This window comes from Oncorhynchus kisutch, linkage group LG8 (assembly GCF_002021735.2).
Source record: "Oncorhynchus kisutch isolate 150728-3 linkage group LG8, Okis_V2, whole genome shotgun sequence".
NCBI classification, from domain to species: domain Eukaryota; kingdom Metazoa; phylum Chordata; class Actinopteri; order Salmoniformes; family Salmonidae; genus Oncorhynchus; species Oncorhynchus kisutch.
Genome location: NC_034181.2, coordinates 63,633,100 through 63,648,099, shown reverse-complemented (window position 1 = coordinate 63,648,099; position 15,000 = coordinate 63,633,100). Strand labels below are relative to the sequence as shown.

The following is a 15,000-nucleotide window of genomic DNA, read 5'->3' as shown; positions in this document are numbered from 1 at the left end:
GCCAAGACAATGCCTTCATCCACAAATAACACCCTATTTTCACCCTCATCCCCCCCAGGTCCCACACAAGCCTGTCTGCATGGACAGAAGGGAGAGAGAAGTCACTATACAGCCACAGGTGTATAGTGTGACTGAACAAATCTGTCTGGACAGCACCTTCTTTCACCTCCATTTTGATGTCAGGGGGCAGACAAGGAAAACGTTGCATCGTCTTTGCGTTGTCCTCCGGGTGGAGAAAATAAAGAATGTGTGTAACCTAAACATGTGAAGATGTGCAATGTGATTACATATCCCCATCTGAATCAGATAAATGAGTCTCCATGGCAACTTCCCTGGATGTTGTGACAGTATATTGTTGGAGGTTTGAGGATGTGATGCTGCAGTTAAGAGGATAGGTCTGACATGGCAACGACCAGCAGAATAAACCATTCCTATTCAATAACCACAATACCTCTACCATTGCTGCAATGCTTTTAACGTGATCTATCAAACAAAGAAGACCAATATATTGTCTAATAAGCCTACAGTAAGTCAATTGCTATGGTGCATCATTATTTATTTAAATTAGCTTGAAAGGCAATCAAACGTTGTATTAACCAATTGAATAAGTTCTGAAGAGTCCAGCGAGAGACCTCACGTTGAAACTCTGTAAGAGATATTCACAGGGAAATTGCCTGCAGGTGTGCACGGCCTGCATATAAAATGGTAATGGGGACAGAAAGACACAAAGCACTGTTTGGGTGCTGTGCTCATGAAAGGCCCCATTCAACAAGACGCACTTATAAAACTAAGCAGGGCAATTACTGAAGATTGAGAATGGTAGGGTGAGGGGGGCACACAATTTGTCCTCTTCTTCCACAGCACCCCAATGGGAGACAATGAGACAAAGCAGCACACAAAATGGGTCTGGTTGTTTAAAGAGCAAGCCATTTGAATATTGAGAAAAGCCATTTGCTCGTAGCGACCGTGTTCAGCTCAGACACAATAACATCTGAATGGATGGTACTTAGAATGGATACAAGGTTATCCTTCTGCAGTACAATGTTTGCATAATGTCAGCTGTTAAAAGAGTAAAAATGTAATAAATCTCATACATGTTGGATGAGCCTATATTTTTATCAAACCACAAAAATAGTCTAATACTGGTATTTACATTTACTCTCAAACAACTATTACATTATGTATGTGTTTATTGATCTGGCAGCCCAACTGAACCAGTTTCAGAATCAGTTCAAACATCAGCTAGCCATATTTGTCAAATTTCTACTCCTGATTTCTCTATTGAATGGAATCGCAAAGGGACTATGGTAAGAGGTTAGACATTGCCACCTAGTGTACAACTGTATGAATCACAATTAGACTCTAGGGGTAATCTCAACACTGCTTTCTTCCAAGGCATATTTTATAGCAGATCTGAGTCAATGCTAGTGTCTGAAACAAAATGAAGATTTCTGGTAGAACACAGCCCTCTGTCATTATGTATATATTCACACAGCGATGAGTTTAAAGCCTTCAGGGGATAGCAACAAACCTCTTTTAAATGGCCGGAAAAACATTTATTGTTTTTGACTTGTAATAAAGATAAACATGTACCTTATCTACCCCTGAATCTGACTGACTCATTTAAACGTTGTTCAATTTAGGCTGTGTATGAAAGGGTAGAGGAGTAGTAATGAGGTCTTCATGTCTGAAACATTGTGTCCATATAAGTGTCCATATCACAGCCCAATGGCAGAATGACCAGAGCCACCAGCTTGGGTCTGTGCACTCTCCTCTCTCTCCTCTCTCTCCTCTCTCAGGGCCCTGGCTTGGCTCAGAGTCCTGGCCCTCCAGCGAAGATGAGCTCCAGAGCTGACTGGATGTCCCCCTCTGTAGCCTGGAGCGCCCGTAACATCAGCTCCTCATCCTGGATCCCCATGTCTCTCAGCTGCTGCAGCTGGGACTGCCAACGCCCCTATAAGACAGTAGAACAAAGCTACCCTTAAAACTACTGGCAAACAGACCAAAACACACAGTCAGAGGCATTGAAGCTTAGGCCGTCATTACTCCAGCTAGAGAGAGACCAAATAGAAACGCAGCGAGTGCCATTGCTCCAGGCAGTATGATTAAGAGCACAGCTTCTATCCACAGTGTTGTCCTTTAAAAGGTCGAGACATGTGGATCTGGTCTGTCCTCGTGGCTCATGTAGCACATTGAGAGGAGAGAGTGAGAGGAAAGGAGGAGAGGGAAAGGAGAGAATGAGAGAGTAGAGAGGAGAAGAGACTGACCTGCAGAGAGGACATGCTGGAGGCCTGCAGAGCGTGCTGCAGTGCCTGGCTGAAAAGGTCATTGCTGACAGGAGTCCCTGCTGGCGTGGGAGGCACTCCAGATGAGGTGTCCTGCCGCAACACAGAACAAAGGGCACGCAGTTAGAAGGGCAAGTGTCTGCTCTGTGTCACTGGTAGAGGAGTGCGTTTGTGTGTTGAGGGAGGATGATGGGACATTCTTTACCTGAGCCCCTGCAGTGGGAGTAACAGCACTGCTCTCAGGAGTACTGGCCAGGGCCAGGGCAGTGGCCAGCTCACTCTGTGTTATGGGTCGAGGGCCTGTAGCTCCACTATGGCCAAGGGACACTGGCCGCATTCCTGCTGGGCCCCCGGTTCGGTTGGATGGTCCTGCCTGATTGCCCTAGTTACACACATAGCAATGATGTTAGCTATACTCCATCTATATTTACATTTTAAATCTCAATCCAGCTAGATTGACTCACCGATTGGAAATCTTCATCGTCATCAGACATGCCCTCAAACATAAACCCTCCTGCAGACAAGACAACGCAAACGTCATACATGTTCCAGTCTTAGTGATGGTGAGTGACAGACCGATGTGGCCATCACTTGGTCGTGTTCAGTAGGGACTAAACGTTTTGAAAAATAATGAAACAGGGAGGTGCTACCTGAACCTTGTCCAATAAGAACATATTTTTGTTTTCCGTTACAAACCATTTTTCTACAGTCTAACCTATTGAACACCACCCTGTAGTTTCCACCAGTGTGATGCTCACCTGGCATGTCACTGTAGGAGCTGGAGGAGACGTTGCGGGAGGAGCCGGCGCTGGACTGAGCAGGCATGCTGCCAGCCACTGAGTGGAGGACCAGGATGATGGCATTGACCAGGGCTGGGTGAGAACTGATCAACCTACAAGGCAAAACGTTTAATACTTTTGTATTATCCCTAATGTTACAAATCCACAGTATAGTTACTCATTCACAACATGGCATGACAAAGTCATTCTACAGTATATGGAACAATAACACTTACACATCCAGCATGTTAGGGTCTGTGAATTGCACAAATAGATCTTTGTCTTGGAGCACTCCTGCAAGATTCAGGAGCAAAGCATTGTAAGAGATAACCTCCTTGGTGACATGGTTAGGATGATGTTAAATCATAACGGGCAGGGCTAATCAGTACTTGCCTAGCGCTACCGGGTCAGATCTCAGCCCTGGCGTGGCCACAATGATCTGATCTAGAGACTCCTTATTAGTCAGCATCTTAAACACCTGGGGAAGCAAATTAAGTTATATACAGTTGGGTTCGAAATGATTGACACCCTTGATAAAGAAGAGCAATAATGGCTGTATAAGATAAATCATTAAAATACTGAGCTAGTGTATGCTAAATAAAAATTGGGAAATTATAATTGTTTTATACTAAAACAATTGCCCAGATAAATATATTTTTATTTAACAAGTAACAGTCATGAATAATGATGACAGATTTACAGAGTCAAAGATCTTACCCCCAAGACATGCTAACCTCCCCTGTTATTGGTAATGGTGAGAGGTTAGCATGTTTTGGAGGTAGGATCTTTGACACTATGTACCTTTGTCACTCATAATTATTCACAATTCATTAAGGATTATCAGTAATCCTGGTATAATTCACATTAATGTACAAGTGTTTAGAAACATATTCTATTCATATTTACAACTAAAAAGTTACTCCACAATGACAATACATTATTTACCATTCATTTCAATTGGGCACAAAATAATCTGAAACACAACCAAAACAAACTGCAAATGCATCCAACACGTTTGTATAGTTACAAGCTTGATGTAGTCATTGTGAGCGAGGAATATGGAACCAAATACTACACCTTTGACTACTTCATTTATAATCATTTTTAGGGGTGTCAATTTTTCACCACTAACTTTTTGAGTAGTACTACTAATTAAACAAAGTATCTTTCTTTGACCAATTGTATAAGTATAAAATAATATAACTTTCCTATTCTTTGAGCATAAAATATAGCTCAGTATTTGAATTATTTCTACTGAACAAAAATATAAACCCAACACGCAACAATTTCAAAGATTTTACTGAGTTACAGTTCACATAAGGAAATCAGTCAATTGAAATAAACTCATTGGGCTCTAATCTATGGATTTCATATGAGTGGGAATAAAGATATGTTTATGTCGGACTCAGATACCTTAAAAAAAGGTTGGGGCTTGGCTCAGAAAACCAGTCAGTATCTGGTGTGACCACCATAATTGGCACGACAATGGGCCTCAGGATCTCATCACGGTATCTCTGTGCATTCAAATTGCCATCGATAAAATGCAATTGTGTTTGTTGTCCGTAGCGAATGCCTGCCCATAGCATAACCCAACGCCACCATGGGGCCCTCTGTTCACAATGTTGACAAACTGCCTGCCCACACTACGCCATACACATGGTCTGCGTTTGTGAGGCCAGTTGGACATACTGCCAAATTCTCTAAAAAGACATTGAGGAGGTTGATGGTAGAGAAATCAACATTAAATTCTATAGCAGCAGTTCTGGTGGACATACCTGCAGTCAGTATGCCAATTGCATGCTCCCTCAAAACTTGAGACATCTGTGGGATTGTGACAAAACTGCACATTTTAGAGTGGGCTTTTACTGTCCACCGCACAAGGTGCACCTGTGTTATGATCATGCTGTTTAATCAGCTTCTTAATATGCCACCCCTGTCAGGAGGACAGATTATCTTGGCAAAGGAGAAATGCTCACTAACAGGGATGTAAACAAATGTGTGCACAAAATTTGAGAGGAATAAGCTTTTTGTGCATATGGAACATTTCTGGGCTCTTTTATTTCAGCTCATGAAACACGGGACCAACACTTTACATGTTGTGTTCATATTTTTGTTCAGTGTATTTTATACATTCCTTATTGCTAATCTTTATCAAGGTTGTCAATCATTTTGGACCCCACTGTAACTGATTTAATAGGATTTCTGATAAAGACATCCTTCTACATGTTCATTCTCAACACCATAACAATGTTATTACCGAGTCTCTGTAGGTGGAGTTGGAGTGGAGGGCTGCCTGCAGCACACGGAACTCCCTGGCTGCAGTCGTCCTGTTCACTGGCTCTACAGACAAAGGGAGAAAGACAGGAGAGATAAATGACTATGGTTCTTTGTAGAAGTAACCTTATACATGAAAATGTCTAGTGACATGGCGCTTCTAAGAGGGTTAGAGTTGGTCTGTCAAAACCCACCTGGATTGACGTCTGGTTCAGGCCAGGTCCTTTTGAGGATGTGCAGGGTGGATCCAGGCTGGATCCCACAGGAGTCTAAAGTCAGGTCATCCTTCAACTTGCGACCACAGTGTACCAGCTCTGACATATTAAATAAATAAAAAAACATCAGACACAAATCGTAAGTAAGTTAGCTAACATGTGAGTTGTTCACTTATGTAATGCAAACCTATGAGTTCGGGGTCCGGTAGGGAATCCGGGAGCTGTGCCGAAACGAGTTGTTTCAGAGTAGAGACTCGGTACCCGCCGGGAGACACGTCTCCAGGCATAGTCTCAGGGAAGTGGAAGGTGGATTTGGGCTGATCCACCAGCTTCAATGACAGGTGCCACCCCGACATCATAAGCTGTTGCTAGACAGGCACAAGTTACGACAATCTACATTGGCAACAGCACCACATTCACGAATCTAAAACTAGCTAAAGTTTGGAAAAGTAACGTTAGATGTTTAATCTTCTGATATGCACAGCTAACGTTACCGTTAGCTATTATCCACTAAGCTAGCAGGCTAGCTATAATGCCACTAACATTAGGCATTAACATTTTTAGCAAGTAAAGACCGTTAAGATGACGTTTTCAAAAATACCGTTTGTATGGCAGCAACTAAAACGCATTAAATCCACCAATGACACATGAAACTCAATGAAAAATTGTACTGCAGACTCACGATTTGCTTTGTTGAAACGATGTTTAGTCCGTGTTTAGTCACGTGGTCCACAATCACGCTGACCAAGGCGGAAGTAATGGAATATACATTATGGTAATAATGTATCATTTATTTGCTATCACGGTCCTTGCTGAAGCAAAATGTAACAACTGCAACGTAGATGTAGATGTAGCAATTCTAACCAAATTACCTTTTCTACAGCAATTTCAAGATACTCGTCACCCCTTGTTGCATATTTGGTCAGTTATTGGGCCGCAGAGACTACTTTCCAACTTTTCTGTGTATCATCAAATTATTTTAACCCTCAAACTACCAACATATTTTACATTATTATTACCAGCTGGAGTCATTTTGCCCCCAAGATTAAACAAAAAAACTGAACGTATAAAAAACTGAACGACTTTTATCAAAACATAATTTGAAATTAAAATGTTCCTTGTTGTTATTAGGAACTAACAATTACATGTGATATTGAAAACGAAAATAACCATTTGTAAGGTACTGGACTCCAATGTCTTGTCAGGGGGGTGCGAAGCATCAGGAGTCAGACAGGATTTAGGTGCAGAAGGGTTCATTATTTGGATACAGGATTATTTCTCACACAGCTGAGTTCAGCAGAGCCCATCAAATCAAAATCATATCAAATCAAATTGTATTGGTCACATAGCAGTGTAAGTGTAAAACCAACTCTCTTTGTTTTAATGGCATTTATTGCAAACGTCCAGTTCAACAATGGCATCTAGTTCATACAACACCATTGCCTATCCAGTATGTTATTTTCATCAAAGCATATGACCCTTCATCAGACAGAAATGTGTAATCAAGGTATATTACACATATTATTATTAGCCTTAGTATATTCCAAATTATAAAGTTGTGTATGACGAATTTGAGATGTACAAAACATGATAGAATAAGTAAATTGATAAGCACCACATGTGTTTAATATACTGTATGCTTGCCTTCAACATAAAGGGTTAAATAAAGATTAAATCACAAAATAAAGGGTTAACATACCCAGCGGTGGGGGTCGGGGGGCAAACACTTTTCTCGTACGCGTGACATCATACTGGACAAAGCACCGTATGGGAGTGGTTTCTTAGAATCGAATGAATCCTGCTGAATGTAAGGTTTTTCAATTCCTGTAGCCGAACTATTACGTTGTCAAGTCAAAAGTGTTCAAGGGAACACTATTAGCGCTTATTTTGTCAGGAAATCCCAAAGAGGGTATACAAAACTCAACCGAATAACATCATATGCGATTTTGTGTAACAAATCACTGACGCTGGATGGTTGGTGATTCATAAGTTGCGTTCCCCAAACATGGTAAGTTTTTACATCATTTTTTATTTACATTCGTCAAAGAAAATTATATGAAACGTGGTGTAGTAACCATGTAATAACGCGTCGTTTCGATTTTCTGAGAATTTTGAGAATGAGCCACGAACATTTCGTTATGCTTGCAGATGTAAGCAACAGCTGGAGTAAATGGAGCAGAAACGCCGCATGATTGGATATACGGCTACTACTGCATCTTATTCGAACAAAAGACAATAGACTCGTTTAAGAAACTCATTAACAATAAATACACTGTTAAGTAACTTCGATGTAAGTCTCAATAAGTTAATGTCCCAATGGTGGTTTTTGTTTATCACATTTTACCAAAGCCCCCCCAGCTTCCTACCTGGCCAACATCCGGTTAAATTGCAGAGCACGAAATTCAAAAATACTCAATTCAAATATTTAACATTCTTGAAAATATATGTGTTATACATCAAAATAAAGCTTAACTTCTTGTTAATCCAGCGGCTGTGTAAGATTTCAAAAAGGCTTTGCGGTCGAAAGCACACCATGCGATTATCTGAGGATAGCGTCCCACATACAAACACATGAAAACAATTTTTCAACCAGGCAGGTGCGACACAAAAGTCAGAAATAGCGATATAATTAATGCCTTACCTTTGAAGATCTTCTGTTGGCACTCCTAGATGTCCCAGAAACATCACAAATGGGCCTGTTGTTCGATAATGTTCTTCTTTATGTCCCCCCAAAAATGTTAATTTATTTGGCGCATTTGATTCAGAAATACACCGGTTTCAACTCACCCAAACATGCCTACAAAGTATCTAAAAGCATCTTACCTGTAAACTTGGTCCAAACATTTCAAACAACGTTCCTAATCCAACCTCAGGTACCCTAAAACCTCAGGTACCCTAAAATAATCTATAAAATTTAAGATGGAATAAACTGTTTCTAATACCGGATAAAAACAACGTGGAGAACGTTCCAGTTCACGCTCACCAAAACAGTAGAGTCTACCTGGAGTGACACTTACAATGAATAGGACTACTTCTTCATTTCTCAAAAGAAAAACATCAACCAATTTCTAAAGACTGTTGACATCTAGTGGAAGCCATAGGAACTGCAACCAGGTTCCTAATAATAAGGGTATCCCATAGAAAACCATTGGAAAATCCTATGACCTCAATTTGTTTCCCCTGGATGGTTTGTCCTCATTGATTCGCCTGCCAAATCAGTTCTGTTATACTCATAGACATTATTTCAGCAGTTTTAGAAACTTTAGACTGTTTTCTATCCAAATCTATATGCATATGCTAGCTTCTGGGCCTGAGTAACAGGCAGTTTACTTTGGGCAAGCTTTTCATCCGGTTGTCAAAATACTGCCCCCTACCAAAGAGAGGTCATACTCAAATTTTCCCTATACCCATTGTGAGGTTGCTACAACCTAGCCTATGAATGAAAGTTTATAACATAGGTGCACAGGTCGAGAGACAAATTAGAGTAATCAAGGTGCCAGTGACACGTTCAATACCGCCTTCCACACTCTTGCCTGCATCTAGCTGATCTAGGGTGTAACTATTAGTCCAAACAGTTGCAAACAACAGTTTTTATTGGACAAATTCAGGTAGGTTTATCCCCATTTCGTTCTGTTTGCTTCCGTCTCTCACTTTCTCTCTGATGCGTCTCCTTAATTTTTGAAGAAATGTATTTGTTCAAAATTGTTCCACTATTGTCTTTATCTCTCTCTTTGAGTCAACTACTCACCACATTTTTTTTGCACTGCAGTGCTAGCTAGCGGTAGCTTATGCTTTCAGTAATAGATTTATTCTCTGATCCTTTGATTGAGTAGACAACATGTCAGTTTATGCTGCAAGAGCTCTGATAGGTTGTAGGACATCCTCCACAAGTTGCCATAATTACTGTGTAAATCTATGGAAGGTGTTGAGAACCTTAAGCCTCCTAGGTTTTGTAATGAAGTCAATGTACCTAGAGTAGGACGAAAATAGCTGTCCTCCTGCTACACCATGGCGCTACCCCTGAGAGTGCTGCTGTTGAGGCTATTGTAGACCTTCATTGCAAAACAGTGTGTTCTAATCAGTTATTTGGTAACTTGAATATATTTAGTATAGTTTTATCTAAAACATATATTTTTTTAAATGTTTCACTATTTTTATTTATCTGACATTCACTGAATAGGATGGACCTCCCCTCCACCTCTGAGGAGCATCCACTGCTCAAATCTTAATTATAGTCTGTAAAGCTTGATAATAACATGATTGTCTTGTTTTTAGACAAAAGACTGGAAACTGGGCAGACACAGGTTGAATCAACTTTGTTTCCACGTCATTTCAATGAAATTGTTTTGAACCAATGTGGAATAGACATTGAATTGACATCTGTGCACAGTGGGTGGTCTCCTATTTGTTGGGACCGCTGTGATTGGAACTTGGAACACACAGTAGTATTACCCCATCACAGAGATGGGAGTGGAAAAATTTTCAGGCCCAGGGCAACATAGGGCAAACAACCTGGGTGTAAAATATGATAAGGTCTTCTAGAACAGAGGTTCTTAAACTGTGGGGCGCGCCTTTTTAACGAACTTAGTCCGGCTTTCAACTTACTCCTCAGTCAGCAGTTTTCCTCTTATCATGTCAGTCATTGCAGACCTTAGAGAGCTATTTATAACTTTAGACTCGGTTTTATAAAATAAAAGTGAATTCAACAAGCCGATGTAATGTCATTGTTGTTTTACAGAGGGTTACAATGCAATTATAATATCTTTACCCATATCTCAATGTCTCAACTTCTATATAAGGCATTGCTTTTTATTTCTCCTTGAGGGTAGAGTTAGTTTCATGGTGTCAGCTGCTGTTTATGTTATTATTCTGAGCTCCAAACTGCATTGGAGGACTGGGCTTCAGAACCACTGGTCTGATGATGACTATCATATGATTGTCAGAGCAGAGCAGCTGGGCTTTCTTGGCAGGTACAACATCCTGGAGGGATACAATAGTCTTTGATACTAAACTGGCTAGAGAGGAAATTATAACCAACGTTGGGGAAAGACAAGATAAATACTTCATACTTAAAATGGAGGGAAAAGCATTAGCAATATCCGACTTTTCCAGCAAACACCTTACATTTAGGTAATACCATTTGTGTACGTGATACCACAACCTATAAATCCACAACAAATGTAAATGGATCTGCTTTTTTGTACTCGTTAGTGTGTTGAAATAATCCTGCCTTATGCCTGTCTAAGTCTGCAGGTGTGGTCAAATGAGTTTGATCTGACCTCTGACATTAAGCTGACCAAAAGAATCTGGGTAGTGCAGGGAGAGAGGAAAAAGGGGATTTACCAGTCCTGGTGGAGAAGGTAGACAGGGGGAAGGGAAATAACATTGAGTAATTCAATATAAAAAAATAGGAATGCTTCCTGCTGTCCTGTCTGTCCACAAGGGACACAGACAGCCTCGACAGACAGTGGCTTTCGCACTGCGTACCAGTCATACTCAATAATATCTGAGTTCAAATTGGCTGAGCTATGTGAAACTGAATTAAACAGGAACTTAACAATCTGTCAGGAAATCTGACTTGTGATTATGAAGAACTATTAGGTATGTCATCTGTCTATGTTGTAATGTTTTCTATGCATGCCATGTGGGTATGTTATGCCACATACAATGCATCAGCCTTGCCATGAATAACTTGAAGCCAGTGAGCAGGACAAATATTTCTAGATCGCAAGCTCCCTAGTCCCTAGTCCTGGCATGCTAAATGAATTATGGGCAGGCTGGCTGCTGCTGCCTGCTGGACAGCTGTCCAGACCAGAGGGAGACAGACAGATAGACTGACAGACAGCCAGGGTCCAGGGAACAGTCCTATTATGGAAGTAGCTTTGTGTGGAAGTTACCATTCTTCCCACACCCTTTCTTTTTGCTGAGCTCATCTGGAGACTTCATGGAAAGTCTTTCATCATAGGTTTTCATCTAAGCCAAGGAAGGAAGCTGATGACCATAGATAGCCGTGTTGATGTGACTCAGAACATTTGGCAATGCACAAACCTGGATAGTTGGAAACTTTGTAATTAATTTATTACAAACACATTTATCTCTCTAACTGTAAGAACTAGGCTATGTTTACGTTGGTTATGATTGAGTATTTGGTGGGGATTTGTTGTGTTCTATCTCAGTAATGTTGTTAATAGCAGTACAAACCGAAGTGAGTGTCAGAGGCTTCTACTTTTCATTTCTGTGAACAGACCAATCTGGTCACCATAGCTGAAGACTGCGTTAACCATACCTCTTAGTGTACCACTCCCTTTTGTGCTGTCTGCTTATGTTGTAGCCTGCCTAGCCTACCCACAAGCCACCTGATACTATGCCGTCATGTTGACCCCAGTTGGCATTACCCATTATAGTCCTTATCCTCCCCTCACAGCCTCTCTCTCTCTGGGGGTCGTCAGCAGGGTATGCTAGCTGTGTTAGGATTCAGGAAGGGAAGGAGAGAGAATAGTGGACAGGAGAGGACATGAGTGTTGAGGGAGAATACAGTACAGGATATACTGTATGCCAAAGGGAAATGAGGAGTACAGTAACAGAGCGGAAACAGATCTGTTACATCCTGACCATAGAAAGCCTTTATTTTCTATGATGGAGTAGGTCAAGGTGTGACTGGTGGGTGTTCTAGTTTATTATTTCTATGTGGGGTTCTAGGTTTAATTTTCTATGTTGGTGATTTGTAAGATTCCCATTTAGAGGCAGCTGGTAATCGTTGTCTCTAATTGGGGATCATATTTAAGTAGTGTTTGTTCCCACTTGTGTTTGTGGGATATTGAATTTTGTGTTTGGAGTTAGTGTCTGTACACCTCTTATGTTACGGTTCGTAATTTGTTTCCTTTTGTTTTTTGTAAGTTTCACTTTATAATAAACATATAGAACTCAAATATATAGAACTTGGTCCATATCTACACACAACCGTGACAAGATCTCTGTTTTCCTGGCACAACATGCAATAGAATAACTATACACATAATTAAATTGTAGACAGTATTCTTGTAGACAGTATTATTTTTATCATAATCTGTATCATCCAGTCTGTGAAGTCTGTACTATTATAGTATACTGGATAGTTTTAGTATTTTATTGTAATATTGCATGTACTTTCAGGGGTTATATAGGAGCATTTCACTAGTTGGTGAGTGTCTACCCCTCCCCTCTATGTACAGTATCCCCAAAATGTTTATATTCACATGATTGTTGTGTCCCTGCTGTAATTTTATAGTGTTTATTCTCATTTTCCTTACCCATTTTTATGTGGGTCATGGGTAGTGTACACACACACAATCCAGGGTTTCCGTTATGAAAACGTGGCGCTGGACATTTGACCTGCAGCATTTGAATTTACTGGACATTTGAGACATTTACCTGACCCATATGCATTGGGTGCGTAACCTGATTAGGGCGTCCACCCACGGTGCTCAGAATGACAGAAATCACATTTAGATTACGGAATTTAATCTTAACGGAACATGCAAGTCGAGGATGCAATGACGTGTGTCCTTCTTACACTTTGAAGATGTTAGAATAACTGTCCACGTGTACTTTTTCTCAGCCAACAACACGAGTAACGAACCGCCAAATCACAAGCCTATGCATAGACGGCGCATGAGTTTCAAGTTTGGGGAAACCAATTTTCACCGTAAAAATGCACCTTTATAATAACGCATTCCATTCATTCCATGCAAACTTATGTTCGAAATGTAATGAGTAGATTGGATAGTCATAATTTAGGCTAATAATATTACTCAATCACTGTTTGCAAAGAAGGCCAGTCAATCATGGCTGAGCGTGTATAGGGTAGAGGCGTGGCCTATAGGCTATATCAGATATGTTTCTTCTTTCTTTGCAAACACACATTTTATGCATTTCTTCTACACTTTAAAGTATATGACTGGAGACATTAGCAGAATCTTCTGTAATAAAACAAATTACAGGGTAGCCTACTTTGCTGACAAACAATAAAAGTGATGTTGTCCATATAATGGGCCAATGAGAATGGGAAACACAAATAGAATGTGATGTCCATCTAAACTGGAGGTGGAAATTCATGTCCAAAAACAAAATGTTAACTATGGGATCGGTGTCCCTATACAGGGACAGTTGAGCTAACATACGTTAATGGGATTAGCATGATGTTGTAAGTAACAAGAACATTTCCCAGGACATAGGCATGTCTTATATGGGCAGAGAGCTCAAATTCTTGTTAATGTAACTGCACTGTCCAATTTGCAGTAGCTATTACAGTGAAAAAACACCATGCTATTGTTTGAGGAGAGTGCACAACCACAAAAAAAAATGTTATCAAGGCAAATGGTTTGATACGTTCACCTCAAAGGGAAATAATGCACTTACATTCAGTAATCTTGCTCTGATTTGTCATCCTGAGGGTCCCAGAGATAAAATGTAGCATAGTTTTGTTTGATAAAATTTGATGTTTTATAAGTTTTATATTCAAATGTTGGAACTGGGTTCTACAGTTTGAACACCTGCTGTCTATGGACCGCCTGGCCATGTAGATGTGTGAAAGTTAGTGTATAAGCTAATGATCCATCATGTATGACATTCCTGGGAGTGTGTAAACTTACATTTTGTATTACCATATTGTATGTTCTCTATAGTTATGTACTTGACAATGTATCAATTCGGCACATTTGGACAGACTATTGCAATGCTTCACTGGATCAATCTGAAACTTTGCACACACACTGCTGCAAACTAGTGGCCAAAATGTACATTGCACCTAAACTGCAATATTGTATGATGGCCTTTCTCTTGCATTTCAAAGATGATACATGAAAAAAGACACCACATGTTTTTGTGTTTGTATTATCTTTTACCAGATCTAATGTGTTATATTCTCCAACAATAATTTTACATTTCCACAAACTTCAAAGTGTTTCCTTTCAAATGGTATCAAGAATATGCATATCTTTGCTTCAGGTCCTGAGCTACAGGCAGTTCGATTTGGGTGTGTCACTTTAGGTGATTTTTTAAAATGGTCCAATCCTTAAGAGTTTATTAAGTAGTGAAAATACAAATTATGAAAATACAAATTAGAGTATTTTCATTGTGTTCTCTTTACAGCAATAGCCATTTGCATTCCAAACTGTGCTGCCTTTCCTTCTGACTGTAGGCAATGCGATTTAAAAGTAATCTACAACTTATTTACGGCTAGGGGAAGCTAATGATCTTCTGTGGCGAAATCATGCTTTAGTTACCAATTTTGAATGACTTTATTTATTTATGTATAGACAGGAGTAGGCTAATTAGCCTATATAATTTTGACAATTTAATTCAATTTACTTAGGGAAAGCTTCCCCCAGCCTTATGGATGCGCTTACCTATGAGCATATGTTAACCTACTATCCTCATAGTAGAAAAGTTGACCTATTCTATTGGTCA

General features: G+C 40.1%; 2 protein-coding genes across 5 annotated transcripts in view; one reads left to right on the top strand and one right to left on the bottom strand.

The window, feature by feature from the left end:
• Positions 1 to 539: 539 nt before the first annotated feature.
• LOC109895434 (ubiquitin-like protein 7) overlaps positions 540 to 15,000 on the bottom strand; it is a 26,227-nt gene continuing 11,766 nt past the window's right edge. Inside the window, exons 1-11 of one of the 4 annotated variants that reach the window (XM_020489105.2) lie at positions 6,236 to 6,509; positions 5,741 to 5,915; positions 5,533 to 5,652; positions 5,322 to 5,404; positions 3,458 to 3,542; positions 3,301 to 3,358; positions 3,044 to 3,177; positions 2,750 to 2,799; positions 2,491 to 2,667; positions 2,268 to 2,378; positions 540 to 1,954 (exon numbers count right to left, since the gene is read on the bottom strand). In XM_020489105.2, coding sequence (XP_020344694.1) covers positions 1,814 to 1,954; positions 2,268 to 2,378; positions 2,491 to 2,667; positions 2,750 to 2,799; positions 3,044 to 3,177; positions 3,301 to 3,358; positions 3,458 to 3,542; positions 5,322 to 5,404; positions 5,533 to 5,652; positions 5,741 to 5,915; positions 6,236 to 6,343 — 1,242 coding nt within the window. In that variant the 5' untranslated portion in view covers positions 6,344 to 6,509 and the 3' untranslated portion in view covers positions 540 to 1,813. Of the gene's footprint in view, positions 1,955 to 2,267; positions 2,379 to 2,490; positions 2,668 to 2,749; positions 2,800 to 3,043; positions 3,178 to 3,300; positions 3,359 to 3,457; positions 3,543 to 5,321; positions 5,405 to 5,532; positions 5,653 to 5,740; positions 5,922 to 6,154; positions 6,510 to 15,000 lie in introns of those variants that run through there. The other 3 variants (XM_020489104.2, XM_031830819.1, XM_020489106.2) reach the window with 3 other exon arrangements.
• LOC109895436 (CD276 antigen) overlaps positions 7,301 to 15,000 on the top strand; it is a 92,297-nt gene continuing 84,597 nt past the window's right edge. Inside the window, exon 1 of the mRNA XM_020489108.2 lies at positions 7,301 to 7,561. The gene's annotated coding sequence lies outside the window, so the exon portion shown is untranslated. The remainder of the gene's footprint in view (positions 7,562 to 15,000) is intronic.